General features: G+C 35.1%; 1 protein-coding gene and 1 long non-coding RNA gene across 2 annotated transcripts; one reads left to right on the top strand and one right to left on the bottom strand.

The window, feature by feature from the left end:
* On the top strand, positions 1–22,717 carry LOC103498847 (MADS-box transcription factor 8-like). Its single transcript, XM_008461625.3, has 5 exons — positions 1–291; positions 19,732–19,843; positions 20,191–20,276; positions 20,353–20,452; positions 22,425–22,717. Exons 1-5 carry the CDS (start codon positions 107–109, stop codon positions 22,509–22,511), a joined length of 570 nt encoding a protein of 189 aa, XP_008459847.1. The 5' UTR covers positions 1–106; the 3' UTR covers positions 22,512–22,717.
* Positions 22,233–24,310, bottom strand: LOC103498848 (uncharacterized). Its single transcript, XR_007824940.1, has 2 exons — positions 23,747–24,310; positions 22,233–22,603 (listed from the first exon to the last, which is right to left on the bottom strand). It is a non-coding gene; the product is annotated as an uncharacterized LOC103498848 (long non-coding RNA).
* Between the last annotated feature and the right edge of the window lie 1,711 nt (positions 24,311–26,021).

Below are 26,021 nucleotides of genomic sequence, written 5' to 3'. Positions count from 1 at the left end.
TGATTCGTTTTTTGGATGGGAAATAAAAGGGCGGAGAAGAGAAGAAAAGAGGAGGGGGAGAAAGAGGAATTAGGGTTGACTCTCCAAACACACATACGAGAGAAAAATGGGACGCAAGAAGATCGAGGTCAAGCTAATCGAAGATAGGTGTAATCGCCATGTCACTTTCTGCAAGAGAAGATCTGGATTGTTGAAGAAGGCCAGAGAGCTCTCTGTTCTTTGCGACGTTGAGGTTGGAATCATCCTCTTCACCAATCGCGGCCGACTTTATGAATTTTGCAGCGGAAACAGGTACCACCATATTATTCAAACGCCTTTTTTTGTTTTTCTTTCCGCGATTCTCCATTCTTCTTATAATGTGTGTGGTTTTTGTTCATTTCGATAATTTATATATATGTGTGTGTGTATGTATATGATAGTGAATGCCTTTTGAATTGTTAACTGCTAGCTGTAGTTTCGTTTTCTTTCTATTTAATAATTGCTTTGTTAATTTTTCTTTGAGAAGAAGTTCTGTGTCGTCGTAGCTAGCAGCTTCTAATTTCTGTCATATTCTTCTGGTATCGACGAACTTGCATTTCGTAATTCGTCTCTTTCTGTTCTTCGACTCTCCTTAGATGGAGTTTTCTTCTGTTCTTATTTCTTCTTAGTGTATTCACTAACAAAATGGCGCGAGTGTTCGGCGATCTTGAAAATCGTCGGAACTTTGATTCCGACGCGTTTCTCGCTCTCCGATTTAATTTTACTGACTCTTCTTTTTCAGCACTTGTACGTGTCAACAAATATTTTGAAGCCATATATGTAATTGCTGCTTTTTAAATATATATATTTACATCCTGAAATTTAAATGTTAGAAATGCATTTTTCGCTCTATTTGAATAGTAGCTAAACTACAAACCCACACACACATATATAGTAAATATTTGATATTATATTTTAAATTAAGGACAGAAATATAAATGAAATTAAAATTTTGAAAATAAAATTTAAACTTATTATTACGGAAATAAGAATTATGAACTAAAATTTATAGAGGAAATATAGGATCCGCCTAATAACTCAATTGTATTGGTATGACTTTTGTCAACTGGTTGGGAGGCATCTTTTATTGTGGTTGTATTAAAATAAAAACTGTATTTTAATTTAATTTGTTTTGTGGGCAATTGGATTGATTTTTGGAGGGAAATTTGAATGTGAGTAAGAGAAAAGAAGAAGTAGTTTATAGCAATTAAAATTTTGACTAGAAATAGTCCATTCTTATTATCATTTTACTTTATAAGAAGGTGTTTGAGACGTTGAGCTAAGTCATAAAGTTTAGAGAGACATCAAATTAAGTTATAAAGTTTAGAGTCACATGTTAGAATAGAAAAACTTATAACTGAAGTGTATTGTAAAGTCGTAAAATAGAGTTACTTTGGTAAACGTGTAAAATATACTCGGAGAAAAATATATAATTTGTCATAATTTAATTTTAATTGTTTATTAGTGGATCAAACACTTCCGTATATTATTATTTTAATATGTAAGTTTAACTATATAAAATTATACAAGATATTGCTTGTATGGAGTAGAAAATGTATTTGTTATCATTTATTTTCTATAATATTGCTTGTATGGAGTAGAAAATGTATTTGTTATCATTTATTTTCTATAACTTACTTTATTATTTTCCTAAAAAATTATCGTGTTATATTTGAAATTGTAAAACAATATTTTCATTCCTAACTCATTCGACGAATAACTTGAATCTACTCCATGGTTTATGAAATCCTGATTTTAGAATTTATATGAAAATTTATGGTTAAAAGAAAGTACACCTGCGGCCTACCCTTTTGTAGGTGACACTTTTTCTATATTATTGGCAGGGAAAATGATATAAAAGAACTTGTTCTTGTTCATGTTATTTATTGTTTTCTCTGAAATAGACTGAAATTTTATTTTTGAAAAATTATTATCGTTACATCAAAAGAAACGGTAGAAAAAAAATAATACTTGATAAAATATTTAAATATTTACGTTTTATAGAAAAATCTAAACGTAACAAATTTTAATTTTAGATTATGATTTTGTGTTATAGAGTGTAAATAATTCATCGATTTTTTTATTTTTGAAAAAATTTCTTTCATTAATTTCAAAAAATTTGAAAAAAGAAAATAGCTCAATTTAATCTCAAAGCATTATAACCATAAATTTATGTTGCCAAGAATAAAAATATAAGAAAAATTATCTCATATAATGAAAAAGTATAAGGAAATAAATACTGTAATTAACTTAATCATGCAATTTTGGAAAGAAAAATGCGTTTTTTAAAATTGAGATTGAAAAAAAAGATAAGTAGTTGATAGAGTCTGAAAAGTAAGATTGGAATTCAAATTAAAAAGTTGTGGATATAACAGATATATGTTCTAAAAATTGAGGGTGAAATAGGAATATGATAATTATCCCTCATAGTGAAGATAGATAAGTAATAAATGCACACTTTTAAATGATTTGGTCAGCCTTCTTATTATTATATTATTACGTCTTTTAACCCTGAATAGTTTAATCATTTTCTAAAGTACACGATAGCTGTCAACATCAAACTACTTATGTTGAAGGGATAAGGATTGCAAATCAGAGAATAATAAGACTCTTTTAAGAAAATAAAAAAGTTATCCAGAATAGTGACAAGAAGTTTTTATTTATGTTTTTTTAATTGGTTATTTTATTTTAATAATTTGTTTTTGTTGTTGAACTGGCCAATTTTAAGCTCTCGATTTTGTAGACCAAAGTTTACTGAGAGTGCTTATTTTTATAAAAATAATGGTCGTCACTTTAGTATTTAATACTAATGGTGTTAAACTAATTAATAAAATATTCATATATAAGGACTAAATTTAAGGGAAGGTTAGAGACCAAGACATTTTTATTAGTTTATTTAAAAAAAAAGTAGTTAATTGTTTGATAAACATTTGATTCACCAAATTTTTTTCTAAACTTTGGAAAGCCTCATTTAGATTTTGGCACATCTGTGAAAAAAGTAAGAAACAAAATGACCAGATGGTAATGAAAAGAAGAGGCCATTAATTTCTAGTAATGAGAAAAGGTACAAATCTAGAAATAATGATCTGATACAGATTATTATATTCCTTTTCTAAATTGCTTTGGAAAAACAAATTTAGATAACTTTGATAGTATTTCTTCCCTTTGAAGGAAGGATCAGGTCTATCTAACGTGATATTATTATTCATTTAATTTAGTTTTAGCGTCAAAATCCGATATGGGTATTATTCAATTGACTCATTCCTCTCCCTTTCTTTCTCTTATCTGCCGACTTCTTAGAAAAGGGGCCCTTCGTAGTCCATTTACTCTGTTCATACTGCTTCTCTCTTACTTACTGAATGATTTGACTTTTTAGAAACCTTTAATATTTATTTCAATGGTTTGAACACTCCTACTAGGATGGGGTGAGAACAGAAATTAAAAAAAAAAAAAGATAAAGTTCAACTGAATCAATTGGTCATTTTTATTTACAAAAATGGTTGATCAGTTTTGTTAAATAAATCGACTAAAGAAAAATATCGGCTAGTTGATCTAAATACTGTGTTTGAAAATTTTAGTTTTCGATATAGAGAAGCCATTGGTCAATTGAAGAAAAAACCAAATCTCGATCGATTGGCTAGAATCAGTATTATACTATGTTTGAAAAAACAAATTTTCAATTTAGAAAACCTATTTGATCATTTCCGTGTCGATTTTCGTATGAAATCAACCCTGCATGATCGTGATCATCCTTGCTAACATTAGTTCTACATGCATATCTAAGTAGAACTAAGATTTTGACATTGAACCTTTTTTGTAATATTTCTTTTAATAAATAGGTAGAAGTAAAACGCATGAGAAAATTGATAAATATTTAGAGTGAAGTATGGTACATGCTTTTATTTCTTAAGCTTGTAGTTGTAATTACATAACCATTATTCCTCTAGTTTCTTCAAGAAAAATGTTCGGCTTCAAAATTATAGGGTATTGTACAATTACCTTCTTTAACTGCTGAAGTGCTGCCTATATGTATATATATATCTGATCAACTTTGCATGCTTTAATATAAAAAACAATTTCTACATAGGGTCTCACACATAGTAATTTACTGCCAAGGTAACAACTTATGCATTTATCCATGTCTCGCACTTGTGTGTTCGTGAAGGGTTTCATTATTTATTTATTCATTTTTTATGTTTTGTTGTAGCTAAAAGGATGGCTTTCTTTGGATGGATCAATGATGAGAAATTTATCTCTTTTGTTATGAGTTGGGAACTCGTTTTTATTTTCTTCCTATATAATATAGGAAGCTAAAAATACCCATAAATGGCTCAGCTATCCAAGAGCTATTAGGATATGCCAAGATAATAAATTAAGACCGACACTGTAATTATGTTTTTTATTTCCTCGTCATAGGGTTTAGTAATCAAATTAGCCCTACCCCTGTGTGCCCTAAAGTTCAGAGTTCAGAAGATCAAGATTGACACATCTATTGATGGAATGCTGTAATTTTGTAGAAATATAACACCTTTCACCTATATAGATAAGATACATTTCTGTAGGTCTTGAAAATAGTATAATTTTTAGGCTTGGAAAACGAAAAGTGCAGAAGAAACTTCAGAACACCATAATTCCTGCTTTCAATTACATAAGACAAAATTTAAATAAATAAATAAAAAATAGAAGAAGAAGAAGAAGAAGAAGAAGAAGAAGAAGAAGAAGAAGAAAGAAGAACTGTCTAGGAAACTCCTTGACTGGCTCTTACTCTGACGTGTAAAACTGACGGGTAGCCCGTCTATACATTGGAATTGCATCATCCAAGTCGTATAGGTCACAGTCCCTACCACCTTAAGTTACACATCAGATGAGGAGCCACAAGTTATCTTTCGTTATACATTGAAAGAAAAGTCACACTCCAACTATTGTCGAGTTGAGAGGAAAAAAAATACAGGAAGTATCTCAAGGACTACACCCTTTTAAAAGTGGCCAGGGGCCCACAAACATGCAAAGAATATAAAAGAATACGATTACACCTGTATATATCACTAGACATTTTTCATTTTTAGGGGGAGTTAACCTTTTGTGAAGGAAGTTCTGGTCATTTAGCTATATTATCTTGGTTGGGCCATGGTGGCTACGGTTATAGCCTTCTTTTGTTTTGTAGTTATTTCATGCTCTTTTGGCTTAGAGCCTTCTTTTGTAGTTATTTGATTCCCTCGTTGTGCTGTTTTTTCCATGTCCTTCCAGAAGAATTAAAATGTTATAAAAACAAACAAGAAGAATTTGTTATGTATCCCATTGGAGTTGACAATTCAGTGGATTGCACAAAAATAGGTGATGCCTTGATGTCCTAAGTATTTTTCTTTTCGTTTAAGACACCATTTGGATTGAAGCAATTTAGGTTGAATTAAAATTTCCCTCAACGATCAGTTCTTGAAGATTTTAAACCCTACCCAAGATTTTGTAATATCTATATCTTAAAATTCATTCATTGGGTCTACTTTTGTTCTATGAATCTTTTTAACAAGTTTAGTAGTGGGTCTTCAACCCAGATTATCCGTGACTTGCTTTTCAAAAATCATAATTTAATTCCTTGAGACATATTAATGTTTATTATGAAAAATAAAATATTTGGTTAGTGAGATGATTGGTGAAATCATTTATGAATACAAACTTAGGAAAGTTCACTTATAGATAAGGAATGAACACTCTAAAACGTGTGACTTTCCGTTTCAAAATAGCCCTAAATTATTAAAAAAAAAAAAAAAAAAAAAAAAAAAAAAAAAACTCATTAATATCCCTACTTTCAAAAAAGTTCAACAATATCCATAATGATTTTTCCTAAGACCTTTGACCAAGGTCTCTATTGTATGCATGTTTGAAAGGAAAAAATGAAAAACTAAACTACCGTTAAGGAAAAAAAATAGAAGTATACAAAAATAGATAATAGAAAAAAAAAATGATGAAAAGGAACCCGACTTAAAGAAGGGCTCTAATCAAGAGAACTAAGACCAAACGAACAAGTACAAAACAATCTAGAACCGAATCCCAAAGAGAACCGAAGCCCAAAGTAAAACAAGAAAACTTGCAAGGAGGTAGACTCTCTTTGAAGATTTTGTTGTTCTTTTGCCCCAAAATCCTCACCCACAAAATAGTACATCCTTGCCTTCCATAAAATTCTCATTAAATCACTAGAGAGGATGAAGGAAAAGCTTTTATAACGAATGCTTCCCTACATCTGTGAGGCCAAAGAAGTTGAAGTTGAGCACTTAAAGAAAAGTGTCACATCGCTCAAGTAGATTACAGGACCATATGACATAATCCCTAACTAGAGGTAGGTTCCAACCCAATTTGCATAGTAGACTTCTACTTGCAAATGATTACTCCATTTGAATAGAATACCTTTCCCAAGAAATTCTTTCAAATACCTCAAAATTCTATTGCTAGCTTCAAAATGAGTTGGTTCAAAAGCATGCATATACTGACTAACCATGCTCACAACATATGTTATATCGAGATGTATATGAGACAAATAATTAATCTACCAACAAATTTTTGGATATTGTTCCTTGTCCTATATTTCTTCTTCTTTTACCACTAGAAGCTTTAAATTAGATTCAATCAGAGTTTCTGCAACCAAGTAAACTCGTTGACTTGTAAGTCAAGGACATACTTTCTTTGGTTAACAAATGTGATCGTACAAGTTCCTTCCCTAAGAAATATTTCAACGGTCCCAGGTTTTTAACTTGAAGTTCACATGTTAGTTTTTTTCCTGAGATCAACTAAACATGCTTCATCACCACCTATAAAAATAGTATTGTCTACATAAAAAACCAAAATTGAGATTTTATTAACGTATGATCTACTTGACTCCAAAATCTGAAACTCCTTTTCCAAAATCTTCAAACCAAGCTCTTGGGGATTATTTAAGGCCCAAAAAAGATTTCTTTAATTTGCAAATTTTACTCCTACCAAGTCCCTTTTCAAAACCTTGTGGCAAGCTCGTAGAGACCTCTTCCACAAAATCACCATTCATGTTTCATGTCAAGTTTGTAAAGCGTCCATTGAAATTAAATGCAAGAGATTAAAAAGAAAAAAAAAAACTCTAATGAAATCAATTTTAGCAACATGAGCAACGGTTTCTTAATGATTGATTTCGTATCCCTGAGTAAATCCTTTAACTACCAATCCGGCCTTGTATCTCTCAATACTTTGATGAGCATTACATTTAATAGAAAACACACATTTACATCCCACTGATTTCTTATTTTTAGGTAACTCTACTATTTCCCAATTTCCATTATGCTTTAGAGCGTTCAGCTCCTCCATAGTTTATAATTCCCAATTTGGATCATCTAAAGCCTCATGTATGTCTTTAGAACAAATACCTTGGATGTGAAAACTTTATGACTACTCACCAATCTTTTAGATGACACAGACTCTGCAATAGAGTATGACATCTAAAAAAAATAGATCTAAAAAATGGACAAGTCCAAGCTGGCATGCAGCAGCGAACAACACGAAATCAACGTTAGAGGCCTCAACAAGGGCAACCAATAAGGATAACTCGTGAATGGCCGATGAAAACCCTAGTGAGCAACAACACGTAAAGAAAAAAACGCAAATTTTTCTAACAAGAAACTAACGTCTGACAAGGTGATTGATGACAACGAGCGAATCAAAGAGAGGATGACCGATGGCACCTACAAATTCTAGGGTTTCAAGAATTAGGGTTTAAAAGAAATACAATTCTTTAGGATTCAAACAATAGCCTTCTCTAATACCACATGTAAAAAGGCGTATTTACTCTCTAATTGAACATATGCAAATTAGGTCTTCCCATTTAGGAGAAATATAGAAGAACAAAAAACAATAAATGATAAATATTTGAAATACAAATATAGAAATTCCTAATCGTTCGTAACCTACTCAACTCCTCTACCGCATATGCCTAAAGATGTTTTCTAAAAGGAAAGAATTTTCTCGTAGGTCTAACTCAAATCTCAGGTAAATTACTAGGTTATTCCCTTTTTATCCTCTTTATTTCAAGAGGGTAAACCATGAAATTGAAGGGATTTATAAGGTGATAAAAGATAATAGTTCAGTAGTCCTTATCAATTATGGAGTTGCCAATAATTCCTTTCGTTAGAAAGTGGTGGATGAGTTGTAGCTTCGAATGAAGTAAACAACAAACTAATGAGATGGTTGTAGGAAATTCCATTGTGAATGTACAACGAATTTCATCCGGTCAACAAATTCCAATGACAAAGACGACAAACTATGGCGTGGTGGGGTGATGGTAAGAAATGGAGCAGTTATTCAAAGGGAGGGGATGTGAAAATCTTTGACTATAGTTTTACCTAAGTTGATTGTGATCAAGGATTTTCTATCGTTGGACTTGGGGCGGGGGAGACTGTATCGTGGTGGTAGGAAATGGATCAGAGAGGAAGGGGTGTGCAAATTTGTGGCTATGACTTTGCCTAAGTTGATTGTGATTGAGGATTTCCTGTAGTTAGACTTGGTGAGAGTTGATGTGTCATTCTCGAATGATTGTGTACTATAAACCTCACAGGAGTAAATTAGCCCTCGCTAACCATGACCTGCACCACATGAGATTCACAAGTAACAATGAAAGGGGACCAATCGTTGACCAAAGAATTGGTTTTATTTAAGGTTTTGACACATACTTCAGATGATAAAGAACAAAGATTCTTGTTGCACCTCAAAATTTAAATATTGAGGAGACATAGAGTGAAAGGGTTACCAAGTCAAATCAGAAGGAGAAAGAGTTACAACAATAGTTCAATAGTTGTTTTAGATAAGGAAGGATGCTTTTAGTACTAAAAGAGAGTTTCCAAAGAAAGTGGACCAGCACATTGCATTAGCACAAGGAAACTCTCTTTTAGTGTGCAACCACACAAGCATAGAAATATCCAAAAGGATGAAACCAAAAGCTTAGTCTGTGAGATGCTTATATGGGGATTGGATAGGCAAGTTAAAGCCCCTTTTCCAAGCATATGTTGATAGTTTAAAAAAAAACAAAAGTTAAGTCAAGTTGTAGTTGCAAACAAATTTCCCAGGATGGAGGAACTCCTAGATGATGTACATGAATCATTTATATACTCAAAATTGGATCTCGAAGGGCATTATGAGTTTATAGTGATGTTGTTTAGATTGACCAACTCCCCGACCATGTTTCAATCTTTGATAAACCATATTTTCAAACCTTCCCCGTAAAAATTGATTCTTGTATGCTTTAGTGGTATATTGGTCTACCATCTAAACTCGAGCACTCTTGAAAAATGTCCGGCAATAAGGGATTATGAATTCTACGAATTGTAAGAAATGTCTTTTTAGTCAAATAAGAATTTAGTACTCAAGGCATTAGGTTTCGCAATAAGAGGTAGAAGCTAATGAAGAGAAAATTCACGTGATGCTCGGTTGACCTTCGCCAAAGAATCTCATTGAAAGGGAGTCTAATATATTATAAAGAATTTGTTTTGAAATGTTGAATTTGAGTCGCTCCTTTGCAGAACTCCTTTAAAAAGACTCCTTTGTATGGATTAAAAAGGCCGTTCAAGTTTTTGAGAATTTGAAGCACATGACAACTTGTCTTTATAAAGACTCCTTTCTGATTTTTCACTACTCTTCAACATTGTACAGACACTTCAGGCACTAGCATGGACTTATATTAACCCATGAGTCCAGGCCCATATGCTTAGATATGAAAGGCTCAAGTGAAATCTATTTATAAAAGAGAGTTGATGGGTGCGGTACTATCAGTTAAAAAATGATTACATATTTGATGGCACGGATATTCACAGTACTTTTGAATCATAAAGGTGTTAAAATACTGGTTTGAGCAAATAAAGACTACCCTCCATAGGAATAGAGGTGTCTAATGGAGTTATTAGAGGATGATTTTGATATTTTGTATCAACCTGGATTGTAGAACAAGGTTGCACTACACTTCCGCACATTCCTCCACAAGCTAAAATATACACCATAGATACTCGATGTTTTAGTTATTCTAAAAGAAGTGCAATGAGCTTTAGAGGACGATTTCCTAATTGGAACAAGACCCAACAAGGAGGCCTAAGTTGAAGATACAATTGGGTAAATTGTTCTACACAGATCTAAGACTTATCTCATCATTCGTACTCGGTTACATATGTTCCATGATTCAATTTAGACGGGCACTTAGGATTTTTGAAAGCTTATAAACAAGCCACTAATGTATAGAAGAGAATTAAGTTTAATGTAAAGGCTTGTGTGAAGGCTGTTGAAAACTGTTGGAATAAAGTTAGATTTGTGTCTTAGGAAGAAATTTATCGTTGACTTCGTGAAAATTATGTATCACCCAATAAAATCATTATTTAAGTATAGTATTCAATATCAATTACAAAAGAAAAGAAAATATTTGATTATGATGATCTGAGCTATAAACATTTATGTATCATCCAGTAAAATCATTAGTTAAGAGAATTCTCGCATGTCAAAATAAGTATAGCTCAACCATATGCGTTAGCAACCAGTAGGCCTATGGTAAGAATCTCTCCACCTCTGTTGTACTAAAAGAGTTCATGTAGGCAAATGCTTTTCTAAATTATTATATCTTGAAATTTTTGGTGTATTTTTAACCATGAAAGCCTTTTTTATGGCCAACTTAATGGCTAATATCTTGCACCTCCTACTACCAATATAAACATAATTGAGTCAATATTTTCGAGTCGGAATCCATCTCTTCTTATCACACTAGCCAGAGAAAAGGAAGAAAGGAATGATAGAGACAAAATTGGGACTTGGGAGACGAGATTGAGCCCCCACCTCGAGTTCACATACTTTGGTGGGATGATTTCTGCAACAATCTCCCAATCCCTGAACAACCCTCCCAAAAAGTGAAATGTTTATCCTTTATTCTCACTCGAATTTGAATTTCTCAACCTTTTGATGAAAGCCCTATTGTTTGGATTTTGCGAGAGAGGGACCAAAGTAAGACAGTGAAAAGAGCAAGACTTCTTTCACGTATAGGCCTTTGTCGTGATGAGTTCCCCTTGGTTGGAAAGCCACTAGCCTCCATATAAGCTTAAGATTAGGATAGGAACAATGAACAAAAAGGAAATCTTATGACAAGTCGTTGCATAGCATGATTTTGTTGTACATTTTGAACCACCAAAGCGATTAGGAGTTCTTTGATGGCTAACAACACCTCTAAATGTCTTGTCCAGGTCAATCAGTAAACTAATTTCAAAACATAGGTCCATTTATATTTTCTCTACTTCGAGACTTATCTCTGAAACAGATTTTTACTTTGCTTAACTAAGGCCACAAACCAGCCAAGTTGGGACCATATAGATACCCGTTCGTGCAAAAGGCAAAAGGTGAAAGGCTAATATTTGAGATGATTATAGTAGGTGTCCTTCGAACAAGCATGAATTGGCATGCTATCCTAGTCATTTTGAATAAGAAAAAAGATGACAGTTCGAGATTTTGTTCTGATTATAGATTCTTGAACAATATGACTATTCTCGACAAAAAAATTTGACCAGCAGTATTACTTGATGGCATAGCTCACAACTGTTTTCCAATATGCCTCAAATATGGGTACTATCAGTTTGAATACACAAAGATGATCACTAAACAATTTTTCAGATCCACATCGAGCACTATGAATTTCTAGTAATTCTTTTTAACCTTACTGACGTCCCAACTACCTTTCTAGCTTTGAAGAACTGAATATTAAGATCCTTGTTAGTTTTCTTGAGTAATAACATTATGATAGTCCTCAACGCACGTACTACTATCTTTCAGTTGTGTTTAATATACTAGTGCCATATAGTTTGTATGTGTTAGAATTAGTACTTTTGGAAAAAATAAAATATAAGATTTTATTTCCTAAATATTTCCTAAATCTTTTCCTTTCTTATTCCTATTGTACTCTATTTATACTCCCTTTGTACCTATTGTTTTTGTTCATAAGAAAAATAATAAAAACTAAAGTATCGTGGTTTTTCTCCCGGTTCTCGGGTTTCCACGTAAGTCTCGGGTTGTTGTTAATTGCTTTCAATATGGTATCAGAGCAAAGCAATAACGAAACCCTAGAAAATAACCTAGGAGAAACCCAGATCGAAACTGAACCCGTCACCGCCGCCGCCGCCGACGCCGCCGGAATCGCCGCCGCCGTGGACGCCGCCGTCGCCGCCGCCATGGAGAAACTGCTCCAGAACCTACAGAAACCGCCGATCTACCCAACGGGAGTGGTTCCGCAGCCGTACGCGCCGCCGTCTGACCAGAAGTTGATTCACGCGCCGCTCGTGTCCGGCGCGTGGGCCCACGCGCCGCCGCCGTTTCACGTCACCGCCCATCCCGTTCCCTTCTACGCACCGTCGGATGTCCAGCCGTCAAACCCTTCCGGCCATCCGCATCCTCATGCGCCGTCTACGAGCTCCGGACAGCATCCCTCAACCGTAAATTTGTCAAATCAGTACAGTAAGCAGCAGCTGTACGTTGACCCTTTACAGCAACCGCTGTTTTCTGGTAACGGAATTGATCAACCCCAAAACAGATCGGACATTGAAGCGGGCGAATCTTCAACGCATTCCAAACCAACCGAGTTGCCGATGTATTCCAAGAACCCGGTAACTTTGTTCCCTAATTCACAGTCAAATTATATAACTGGCTCTTTGGGTTCGTCTACAGGGAATTTTTCAGGCGAAAAATTAAATGGTCAAAATTATTTTTCTTGGTCCCAATCAATAAAGATGTTCCTCGAAGGTCGATACCAGTTCGGATTCTTAACTGGAGAGACTGTACGTCCTCCACCGGGAGACGCCTTGGAACGACTCTGGAAAGGAGAGGACTCACTTATTCGGTCCATGCTGATTAATAGTATGGAACCACAGATCGGCAAGCCTTTACTATATGCAGCCACAGCAAAAGATTTGTGGGATACAACTCAGACCCTTTACTCGAAACGACAGAATGCCTCTCGGTTATATACACTGCGAAAACAGGTCCATAATTGCAAACAAGGGACCTTGGACGTAACTACCTATTTTAACAAGCTCTCTCTCCTCTGGCAAGAGATGGATTTGTGTAGAGAGACAGTTTGGGACACACCAAATGACAGTACACAATATGCTAAACTTGAAGAGGCTGACCGTGTTTATGACTTCCTCGCAGGACTTAATCCCAAATTTGATAATGTTTGTGGTCGTATACTCGGACAAAGACCTCTTCCCTCCCTAATGGAAGTTTGTTTTGAAGTCCGCCTGGAAGAGGATCGCACTAATGCCATGGGTGTATTAACTACCCCTACCATTGACTCCGCAGCCTTTAGCGCTCGGTCCTCAAATCATGACAGTGACAAGAATAATGGGAAGTCAATTCCTGTGTGTGAGCACTGCAAGAAACAATGGCACACCAAGGATCAGTGTTGGAAACTCCACGGTCGTCCCCCAGGAGGTAAGAAACGGTCCTCCAACGAGAAACAGAACTCAGGACGTGCCTACATTAGTGAGACTACACCTGCTAGCACTTCTCAATCAACTGATCCTACTGTGAGCCAGACCAAGACTCCGACTCTGGGTGCCATTGCTCAGTCAGGTATGCCTCAGTCCCTTGGGCTTATTAGCGTTGATGGGAAGAATCCCTGGATCTTAGACTCGGGGGCTACAGATCACTTGACAGGTTCTTCAGAACACTTTATCTCATATGCCCCGTGTGCCGGTAATGAAAAAATCCGAATAGCCGATGGCTCTCTAGCTCCGATCGCTGGCAAAGGACAAATAGTTCCCTTTGACGGTTTTGCTCTCCAGAATGTTTTGCATGTCCCTAAACTGTCTTACAATTTGTTATCTATAAGCAAGATCACTCGTGAGTTGCATTGTAAAGCTATCTTCTTACCTGAATCGGTTTATTTTCAGGACATGAGCTCGGGGAGGACGATTGGCACTGCCCGGCATAGCAGGGGACTTTACATCCTTGATGATGATACCTCATGTAGTAGTTTGTCTAGGGTTAGTTTACTGTCATCCTACTTTAGCACTTCTGAACAAGACTGTATGTTGTGGCATTTTCGACTGGGCCACCCAAACTTTACGTATATGCAACATTTATTTCCCCACCTTTTTTCTAAAGTTGATGTCTCTTCTCTATCTTGTGATGTGTGTATCCGGGCAAAACAACATCGAGTCTCTTTTCCCTCACAACCATATAAACCTACACAACCGTTTAACCTCATCCATAGTGACGTTTGGGGTCCTTCCAAGGTCACCACCTCCTCGGGAAAGCGGTGGTTTGTAACTTTCATTGATGACCATACCCGTCTCACCTGGGTCTACCTTATCTCAGATAAATCCGAGGTTCCATCCATTTTCCAAAACTTCTATCATACTATCAAAACACAATTTCATACAAAAATTGCAATTCTTCGAAGTGATAATGGTCGGGAATTCCAAAACCATAACCTTAGTGAATTTCTAGCCTCCAAGGGGATTGTTCACCAAACCTCATGTGCCTACACTCCTCAACAAAATGGAGTGGCCGAACGAAAAAACCGACACCTTGTGGAAGTAGCCCGCTCACTTATGCTTTCCACTTCCCTTCCATCATACCTGTGGGGAGATGCTATTCTTACAGCTGCTCACTTAATCAATAGAATGCCTTCTCGTATCCTCCACCTTCAGACTCCCTTAGATTGTCTTAAGGAGTCTTACCCCTCTACTCGTCTTGTTTCTGAGGTTCCTCTTCGTGTGTTTGGGTGCACCGCCTATGTCCATAATTTCGGCCCTAATCAGACCAAATTTACCCCTCGGGCTCAGGCCTGTGTGTTTGTTGGGTATCCCCTTCACCAACACGGTTATAAATGTTTTCACCCGCCGTCTAGGAAATATTTTGTCACTATGGACGTTACTTTCTGTGAAAACCGACCCTACTTTCCTGTTAGCCATCTTCAGGGGGAGAATGTGAGTGAAGAGTCTAACAACACCTTTGAATTTATTGAACCTACTCTTATTACCGTGTCTGACATTGATCCTCATCCCATAATCTTACCCACAAACCAAGTTCCCTGGAAAACATATTACAGGAGGAATCTCAGAAAGGAAGTTGGGTCCCCTACTAGTCAACCGCCGGCTCCAGTCCAAAATTTCGAACCTCCTCGAGACCAAGGTATGGAAAACCCTACAAAACCTTGTACTAATAATACAATGAGTGAGAATGACAAGTCTGATGTTGCTGTTCTTGAAAATATGGAAGAAAAGAACCGTGATGATGAGACTGAGGTTAGAATAGAAACCAGTAACGATGAAGCTGAACAGGGTCATACAAGAAAACTTGATGAGTATGATCCCTCTCTTGACATTCCAATTGCATTGAGAAAAGGTACCAGATCATGCACTAAACATCCCATTTGCAACTATGTTTCCTATGATAATCTCTCTCCACAGTTTAGAGCATTTACAGCAAACCTTGACTCTACCATAATACCGAAAAATATCTACACTGCTCTAGAGTGTCCTGAATGGAAGAATGCTGTTATGGAAGAGATGAAGGCTCTCGAAAAGAATAGAACTTGGGAGATCTGTGCTCTACCCAAGGGACATAAAACTGTAGGATGCAAATGGGTATTCTCTCTCAAATACAAAGCAGATGGTACGCTTGATAGACACAAGGCAAGGTTAGTTGCAAAGGGGTTCACTCAAACCTATGGTATTGACTATTCGGAAACTTTTTCTCCAGTTGCTAAATTGAATACTGTTAGAGTCCTGCTATCTGTTGCTGTGAACAAAGATTGGCCTCTATACCAGCTGGATGTTAAGAATGCTTTTTTGAATGGAGACCTTGTGGAGGAAGTCTACATGAGCCCCCCACCAGGATTTGAAGCCCAATTTGGTCAGGAGGTGTGTAAACTCCAAAAATCTCTATATGGTCTGAAACAGTCTCCGAGAGCATGGTTTGACAGATTCACTACCTTTGTCAAGTCCCAAGGGTACAGTCAAGGGCACTCTGACCATACTTTATTTACAAAGGCTTCCAAAACAGGAAAGATAGCTATTCTAATTGTTTATGTGGATGACATTGTTTTGACTGGAGATGATCAAACAGAAATCAGTCAACTAAAGCAGAGAATGGGTGATGAATTTGAAATCAAAGACTTGGGAAATCTGAAATATTTCCTTGGAATGGAGGTGGCTAGATCAAAAGAAGGTATTTCCGTGTCTCAGAGAAAATACACCCTTGATTTGCTAACCGAGACAGGTATGTTGGGATGTCGTCCTGCTGATACTCCTATTGAATTCAACTGTAAACTAGGAAACTCTGATGATCAAGTTCCAGTTGATAAAGAACAATATCAGCGCCTTGTAGGTAAATTAATTTACTTATCCCATACTCGTCCGGATATTTCCTTTGCTGTGAGTGTTGTCAGCCAGTTTATGCAGGCTCCCTATGAGAAACATATGGAAGCTGTTAACAGAATCCTGAGATACTTGAAAAATACACCTGGTAAAGGGTTGATGTTTAGAAAAACAAATAGAAAGACCATTGAGGCATATACTGACTCAGATTGGGCAGGATCTGTTATTGATAGAAAGTCTACATCCGGTTATTGTACCTTTGTTTGGGGCAATCTTGTAACTTGGAGGAGTAAGAAGCAAAGTGTTGTGGCCAGGAGCAGTGCTGAGGCTGAATACAGAGCTATGAGTCTGGGAATATGTGAGGAAATTTGGCTCCAGAAAGTCTTGTCAGATCTTCATCAGGAATGTGAGACACCATTGAAGCTTTTTTGTGATAATAAAGCCGCTATTAGTATTGCTAACAACCCAGTGCAACATGATAGAACTAAACATGTTGAGATTGATCGGCATTTCATCAAAGAAAGACTTGACAGTGGAAGCATATGCATTCCGTACATTCCTTCAAGCCAACAGATTGCTGATGTTCTTACCAAGGGGCTTCTCCGACCACACTTCGACCTTTGCGTTAGCAAGTTGGGACTCATTGATATTTACCTCCCAACTTGAGGGGGAGTGTTAGAATTAGTACTTTTGGAAAAAATAAAATATAAGATTTTATTTCCTAAATATTTCCTAAATCTTTTCCTTTCTTATTCCTATTGTACTCTATTTATACTCCCTTTGTACCTATTGTTTTTGTTCATAAGAAAAATAATAAAAACTAAAGTATCGTGGTTTTTCTCCCGGTTCTCGGGTTTCCACGTAAGTCTCGGGTTGTTGTTAATTGCTTTCAATAGTATGTGAACTTCGAAAAATGTTATTTTGCAAAAGAAACAAATAAAGTATTTGGGACATTGGGTCTCTAAGCAACTAGCAAGGGAGTAGACAAGAGAAAATGATGGTCGTGCCTTGTTAACCCATTTCGGCTAATCTAAAAGAAATAAGGAGCCTGACTAATAGTCTGCTGGTTGTACCCTTATAGTAAAACCCCTATTAGGGGCTAATGGTATTAGAAGAGGCATATTAGTAAATAGTTAGCAGTACGTTTGTTAAGGTTTTAGTTATAAATAGAGAGTGAGGTTAGGAGCAAGGGGTGAAGGTTTTTGTAGTGATTTCCTTTGAGAAATTTAAGAGAGGAATGCTAACATGACCTTTGCAACAGTCTCTCAACTGGTTGGAGAATGCAAAAGTCACATTACCATGTTGGTATTTAATTTTGGTTGACCATTTGTGTTGTAAACGAATGCTTCCAAAATTGGACTTAAGGTCATCCTCTCCCGACGGTAGATATCGGCTTCTTTTAGCAAAAAGTTATTGACACAAGCTTTAGTCCAAATCTATTTACAAGAAGAGAACTTATGGTCATTGTGTTGTTATGTTGTTTGTTTAAAGAATAGAGGTCTTGCCCATTGGTGAAAAATTCAAAGTGAGAATGGACCAACCAGCCTTGAAATAGACCTAGGGATTATGCCTTTGAAATACTATGGGCATCTAAGCTGTGATACCACTTTGAGATTGAATATCCCCCAATGAAGAGATCACACAAGATCTTGTGAATTTGCTTCAATCATATACCATTGGGTCTTGCTCAAGGTTTAGCAAGGGAAATGGTTGTACAAAAGTCATTTTGTCCTTTCCAAACACACAAAATTATTGGAAGTTGTGTCACGTGCATTTAACATATCATGATTTGTATTAGGTGACCACTTTGGATTTCTAAGTATGTACAAGCGATTAATAGGAAAATTGTATTGGGTGGGGATAAGGAAAACGTGAAGGAATAATACTATTTTTCAATTTTCTAACATAGCAAAACCTTGGCCACATCTTTCAGGAGTTTATTATCATTGCACAGCTCCACTCGAGCACAACCTAACATCATTAAACCGACGACCATGGGTAATAGATTTCGGGACCTATTTATGGTATTTCTACAATGAAAAACCCAAAAGATGTGTCTGATTGTCATGAACATAACTTTGGTACAACACCACATACCATATCTCTATTAATATGTATCACTTCCTTTAATGTCATCTGTAATCCCCCTTTATAGTAGTGATGTTACGTGTCTCGAAAAGCCAAATATGCTTCCCCTGATCAGCACTTGGTCGAAGTGCGAGTGATTAGGTGTATATGAAGTTGAGGTCATGTTGTCAACATTCCATTGCGAAAATTCGAAATGAAAAACTCTTCCTTAAGTGCTTTAGCCTTCATTGCATTATGTCTTTAGTTGGGCAATCACCTACGTGTTGGAAATACCACAAATAGCTTTTAAACAGCTGAAGAAAATCATGGGCACACCTATAACCCCTATGTTAAATGATGAGGTTGATTCAATCACGAAATCTAAAGATATGTTTATGGATATCAAAAGAATGTTGACTCTGAAAAGATTGTCAGGTGTTGGTTGAAGAAGTTGCTCGCTCATGAAGTCACCTAGGAATCTCACAAAATTAACAACGATAATTTCCTACTTTTTCACCTTGTGGATAATATAGCATTGTACCCAATGGTAATCTACGCCTCCTCATTCACACGAATTCAGGGATTGATAGGAATGCAATTGTCACCTTGGCCAAGTTGCCACAGGTTTGTTTTGCCTTTTGTGCTTAGTTCGTGCTTAGTTCTCTTGATTCATAAAGATGTTGTGCTGGTTAATTAAGAAAGGACTTGTTCAGGAGAGTGTCAGGACTTGTTCAGGAGAGTGTCAGCCTTTTCGAAAGGTTCAAAAGTTAAGAGTGACTTGTATCAACCGTAACTTAAATTTACCTTTAGACTATTTTGTGAAAGAAATACATTGAAAGAAAATAAACCAAAACAAAACTTTCTCGAAAAGCTCCATCCAAGGCCGTCAATACTTAAAAAGAGACTTGAGGACTATAGTATTTCCCTTCCCACTAATAAATTGACCATTTTCTTCATGTCTGTAACGGATGAAAGGTACTTTCCTCCTGTAAGGAATTCACACAACTAAGTCTCCAAAATCTATAGGGTCATCATAACGGAAATGGTGTCATGTTGGTACAAAGATTAGTATTGACAAGCTTGGGCATGCTAGAAGACCAAATAGGGCCTTTAATCTAATTCTACAAAGTAGCCTTTTCAATCCTACCTAGCCCTCTGCATACAATGCGTAGTCCATGCTCTCAACTTTAAACTACTTAAATTGTCCTTTTATCCTTCCAAGTGCTTTAATGAATGTAATTACGCCTCTCACTTTCTTCTGTTGTGCTCTTCCATGATTGTGATGCAGCTTACTGAATATTATTATGCGCTACCAAAGCCACCTTCAGGGGAGAAATGAAAGTCCAATTGACAATGACCTTCAAGGAAGAAGTGAAAGCCTAATTGATAGTGATGCAAAGGTGAGTGAGGATTTACAATATCTAGTGAAGGGAATAAAAATATGTTTCACTTTTATATATTTACATTACTAAAAGTACTTTTTATAAATGTTGTTTCATTACAATTTTGAAGAAATTTTAGAAAGTACTTTTATCATATAAAAATACTTCAAAAATGAAAGTAAGTGCTTCATTTTAAAACACAAGCACACCAGACAATACTAAGGAGGCCAATTAGAAGTAGTAATGAAGTTTTCATTATTCGATTTTTCTTTTCCCTGGTGGAATATTGTGGCTTTCATTACCGAGGGGTAAAATCTTGCATCTCCTTTTTCTTTGAAATATAATCTTGCATCTTCTTTCTGCAGGATCATGTATCTGATGAGACAATCTTGGATGTATCTGATGAGACAATCTTGGTTTCACTCAAAAAGCAACTACAAACTATTCAAAGGCATCTATATCTTAACTAGTCTTTTTTTTATGTAATTGAATTGGTCAAAGCTTGACGGGCATGTTCTCATTTCCAGTCAGGTTGAAGAACCAAATTTCAAGAAGCTCGATATAACTCAGATGGTGCAATTGGAGAATCAACTTGAAGGCACACTTGACAAAATCAAATCTCAAAGAGTGAGTTTATTTATTTGCACTGCATATTCATCTAAGAGGTTTCAACTTAACCTTTAATCACTTCAAATGATTTCTAAGTGCGATATACCATTATGTTTGTCTTATATGCTGTCCTGTACCTCATATTCAAATTTCCCAGTGGTACCCTGACTGCAAAAGTTATATGGTGGTTCCCCTTGAAAAGGGATGCTTTGGATCAATTTATGCAAATGTAGACTTTTCCTTGAGTAATCTAACTAAAGGGTTGAACGCACTTTTAGGGTATGTGAAAGCATATTCTGGGATATGTGAACTTTTCTAGATATGTTAGGTTCTTTCATGCTCATTGAATGACGTACAAGGTTCAGAAGTAATTTAACTAGACCATTATGATCTGATGGACTAAATTACACTCTAAATTACACTGAAACAATGAAGAACCGAAAGAGCTGATCTCAGCTATTAGTATTGGGTAACCAAAACGAGAGATTCTCCCTCTTTCAATGGACCTTGTCATATAATTAAAAGAGTGAGACGATTTGACAAGTCACCCACTAAATAGAGTTGCAGCTCACGAGCACCACTCATCTAGTATTCCATTTTCCTCCAGTTAAGGCTGGCTAAGGGATCTAATTTTAGGCCTAACTTGTAACTAGGTGACTCACATTATGCAGAGATGTGCTTATATCTCTGTGCTGTCATGTCACCAGCATTGATACTGTCCCCAATGGAGCTGTTTGACTCAACTAAGTTTCACCTTCAAATTTTTGGGGTGTGTGTGTGTTGGGGAGGGGGGAGGGGGTCAGAGGATTTACCTCAAATTAAGAAACATCAAGCAAGGTGAAGTTTTGGGAAATGTAAATAGGAATGTGAAGTAAATAAGGTTTTAATGAAGGGTGAGAGTCAAGATCGCTGCTCTTTCCCCTACTCTAATCTTTGTGTTCAAGCCATTCACAAAGTTCTATCCCTCCTTCAAGTCAGGTAAGTTTGGCAATGGGTTACTTGTTGACGGATTACCTCAAACTCCCAAATCTTGCACACTCCCTTCTTGTCAAAGTGCTGAAAGATGCTTGCGTACACTTCCTTCTTGTGTAGACAAAAACCTCATATTAGGGCAAGCCAGAATTCTTCCAAGTTTGGATAACTTTTCTCCTCTATCCATCAGATGCATGCCTGTGATTTCCTCTTTTTATAGGGTAACGAAAAAGCAATGAGATTTAGCTTGGAATATTGTACATTGTTCATTCTATAATTAACTCTTTCACAAATTAGTGTGCAGAAAAAAATAAAAAATGGAAAAGTAGGAAGGGCATAACTCAAGGATAAATTAAAGAATGGTAGAAAAGAAATTTTTTTTCTCCGTTCTAATAGACCCTTTGTAGAACCCTTTGCCAAATCACAACGTTGTTCGTGGTGGTTGTAAGTGAGGAAGGGATGGGAACTTGAAACATCCCACAACTTTGTAGGAAGGTCTGTGTATTCAGGACTTCCTCAAATATATTTAAACAGCCCGTCAACTTGGAAACGAGAATTAACTGCTTGATTCTCTAGTTTTCAATTGACTTCTCAAGGCTACAACTTTCTGGAATGTCTGGAGTCCAAGGGAGTTCACTCAGAGACTCAAATATTAACATTCTACAACCAACTGCTTGATCCTCAAGCGTGGACGAATTGACATACAATTCAATGGCAATTGAAGACTTTTCCTTAGTAATCACAATTGCTATAAGAAATTGAATTTAGTTGCCATATGCTGTGGTATTAAGAATTTTTTTAAAGCTAATTTCAACAAGTACCCGTATATCTCTAAGTAAAGATAGAAAACTTTACCTGAATTCCAAACATGTGTGCAGCGATTCCAACAAACTGTTTACTTCTGAGCACTTGTTCATTCTGCTTTTGCACATTGCTCTGATTCTAGATGGAACAGGAAACAAAATCTTGAAACTAGGAATTTAAAATTTATAGAATGACACTTCTTCTTGCCTTGCAGATTGAGGCAATGATAGAAAATGATGACTGTTGGACATACGACATGGAAATAGCTATGGGCATGATCAACAGCCCGCCATTTAATTAGTGAAATATGCCACAAACTATGGTTGTGGTTGTCCCACCAAATAAAATAAACCGAAGCTGCATAACTCTATGAAATCTTAACACCTTCCTGACCTGCAGAAGCAAATATGCATAATATGTAACATATGAGTACGACAGTTGTAGCATTTCTCAAGTTGTATGCTAAATGAAACCATGCATCAAACACTTAATCGATGCTTCTACTAAGCCTTATTGTTCTAACTTGGGAAAATTTTAGTACTTGAGTATAGCTTTCATTCAATCTTTAGGTTTCAGTGTTTCAAGATTTAAAACTTAAAAGCTATCACTCGTGCACACTTTTGGGTCTTGGTGTTAATGTCCAGTTAACTAATTTTTCAAAGAATTATGATGTAATTTCTTTTGATTAATTTTGTAAATGGATGGAGAACTAATGGAAACTAATTTAGTTATGGTTTATATCGACGAACATTCAAGAATAATCGGTGAAAGCGTACAATCTAGAAAAAACCAAATCAAATAATAACTTGAGTAAAAGTGTAACATTATTACAATGTGTGGACGTAAGAAAGAAGACCCAAATGAAACGATTAATACCCAAAACTCAAGGATTAAAAAAAAAAAAAAAAAAAAAAAAGTATTTTGCCCCATATTTTATTCATGTAATTGTCTCTATTTATTTAGTTGGTTATCAGTTGATGGGCTTTATAAAATGAAATAAGTAGCGTTGATTGTAATTTAATTTCCTGAAAAAAGCACAAAACCCCATTTGAAAACCTTTTCTATGGATATGGTCACAAGTCAGATTTGTTTGGACATGACAATTGGAAGTGACACTTGATTCTTTTTCCTTTGTTTTTAAAGATAGACTCCTCTTTCTTAGTAATATGTATATATATAAACACACACAATCTAAAAAACATTGTGATTTCTTACTACCAAATCACTTTGATGATAGGGGAAATTTAATTAGTAAAGAAAAAATTGAATATCCTATAAATTTTTTCTAAAAAAATATGATTTGTTTCTTTTTATAATTATATTATTTTTTTATAATAAACAACCCATGTCCTTAACCATTTTTAATTTTTTTACAATTTGTTTCTTTTTTGTCATTTTGTTATATAAAACCATAGCAATATGATGATGATAACAAATCATTTCAAATCAGGCAATAAACACATTATAAGTTCATGCATCTTAAAGGAAAGGGTAAAAATAAAAGATCAGTAAGGTACAAAAGGATTATTGTAATACATTGTTTGATTTTTCGTATCCCTTTCCGCACCTTCTTCTTCCTCTCCTCCGGCGATTGAGAAAGAAATCCAGTGGAAACTCAAAGCATATAAAAATCATAAAGAAAAAGAAAATGAAATTAGATTTTAGAAAGAAACAATCAGATCTGAAGGGTAATGGAGAAATCAAAAATGTGCAAAAGAATGTAATGGATGGATGGATGATTACATAACCTTTTGGGTGAAGAAGATTCCTGTGAATTAAAACATGCAGCAGCAGCAGAAGAAGAAGAAGAAGAAGAAGAAAGAAGAAAGAAAATTGAAGAATTTTATATGGAGAAAGAGATGATATAATAATAACAAAAAGCACCGAAAGTGTGTAATCGGCAATCGGCCACCGCTTTGAGGGATCAATGCAACAATGCCAAGCGGGAGGCCGTAAAGAAGAAGAAAAGGAAAAATCCCATTCGGTTTTCCTAATCTCATATTCACTTATCTTTTTGTGTTGTAGATATTTGTTTATATATAAAAGACAATGCACAGCTTTTATGTATCCAACCCCTTCTCTCTTCTCCTTCTCCCCACACAGAAACCTCCATTTTAAAAATTCTAAAAGAAAAAATCTTCATTCCTATATTATAATGTTGAATAAATATTTGTTCACAGATTTGTTCTCCACGTGTCATTCTCAGATTTGTTTGGCCCAATGCTACCTTAGATTTGACCGTTGAGATGCCACGTTGGTGTGCTTACCACATCAGATTTTTTTTTTTATCATATCAACATTTCTTGTGATTTTTTGTTTTTCAAATTTACTTTGGATTCTACTTCTAAACTAATAATCATATCTACTTATGGTGTGTTTAAAATGCATGTTTAATTATTTATTTTAAAATTTTTAGTTATTTTGGAACAAATTCAAGCATATATTAAACGGTTTTTAGTTTACATAAACATGTTTTAAGAAATAATAATTAAAAAAAAATGGAAAGACAGAATTTTTCCCTACTAGATCCGATGTCTGATCGGACTCCTCAAGATAGAGAAAGAGAGTTTTGTCTTGCTACACCCTGATTCTGTTGTCAACCTCTAATCATCATTTTTTATTGATCAGGTGGCCACTATTTTGACCGTTTTTAAAACAAATGTAAAAATAATTAGATAAAAATATATTTATTATAATTAATTGATTAAATAGTTTTCAAATATAAAATATCATTTGATAATTATTTTTTAAAAGTTTGGAAACCAAAGAAAAAATTTATTGCTTATAAATCAATTTTACAAAATCAATTGTACTTTTTCTCTCTAAAATTATTAGTCCAATTATCGCATCGAACACACCCTGAATCTTGCTTCCTTTTCACTTTATATGCAACAATTTTTATCACGTAACGATTATATTAAAGGGAGAAAAAAGTTGTTTTGTAGTCGAAAAAGGTATACTAAAGAAAAGAGCTTTATCCTTTTTTTTTTTAATAAACCAACTTAAAAGAGTAATCAACTTCATCAAATTGAGCATACTTGGATACTTTTCACTAAAGAAGTGATTGATCATTTTAATGAGGTTATAAGTATCATTACTATTTGGTAATGGACCATATGTTAGTCAAATATGGTGTTGACATAGGGAAGATGCAAGTATCATCCAAAATCAATTAAAAAAAGATCTTTTATCGTTACACTTATGGGCAAACATTGTTTGAATCGATCATTTCACAATAATCTTTCGAAATATTTATTCCACTAATTTGCATTTCCTTATTAACGAAAACGAGAGGATGCAAGAAATCATTCAAAATCAATCATTTTACATCTTTTATCGTTAAATAAAAATCATCGGTAAACTGATAAAATGCAACAAAAAAGACGAGAAAACGTCAAAATGTAAATATACATGTTCGTGTTTGTCAAATGCATGACTTAAAATATGTAGGCAAACAAAATAAAAATGTTGTGATTTATAACATCTAAGCGTCCCATTGTAGGATAAGGTTTCACATAGTATATATGTTGCAAATGCAATTAAAGTATAGATCGACTAAATAAATGGAGGATCGTTTGTGTGTAGATATATAAAATAATTATAAGTTAGACAAATAAAGTTGAAGTTGAGTCAGCTTAGATTTTCGAGGAAAACATGATATTCATAAAGTTATTTTCATCTAAACAATTCTTATTTAAATGCAAAGTGTTTCGTTACACGCTCTCTCAAAATAACTTTTATATCATTTTCAATCATTTAGTAAAAAATGTAAAATTAACTATTTTCAACACACAAGGATGAGATTGAACAC

Source organism: Cucumis melo, chromosome 11 (assembly GCF_025177605.1).
Source record: "Cucumis melo cultivar AY chromosome 11, USDA_Cmelo_AY_1.0, whole genome shotgun sequence".
Taxonomy (NCBI): domain Eukaryota; kingdom Viridiplantae; phylum Streptophyta; class Magnoliopsida; order Cucurbitales; family Cucurbitaceae; genus Cucumis; species Cucumis melo.
This window is presented reverse-complemented; position numbering and strand designations above follow the sequence as displayed.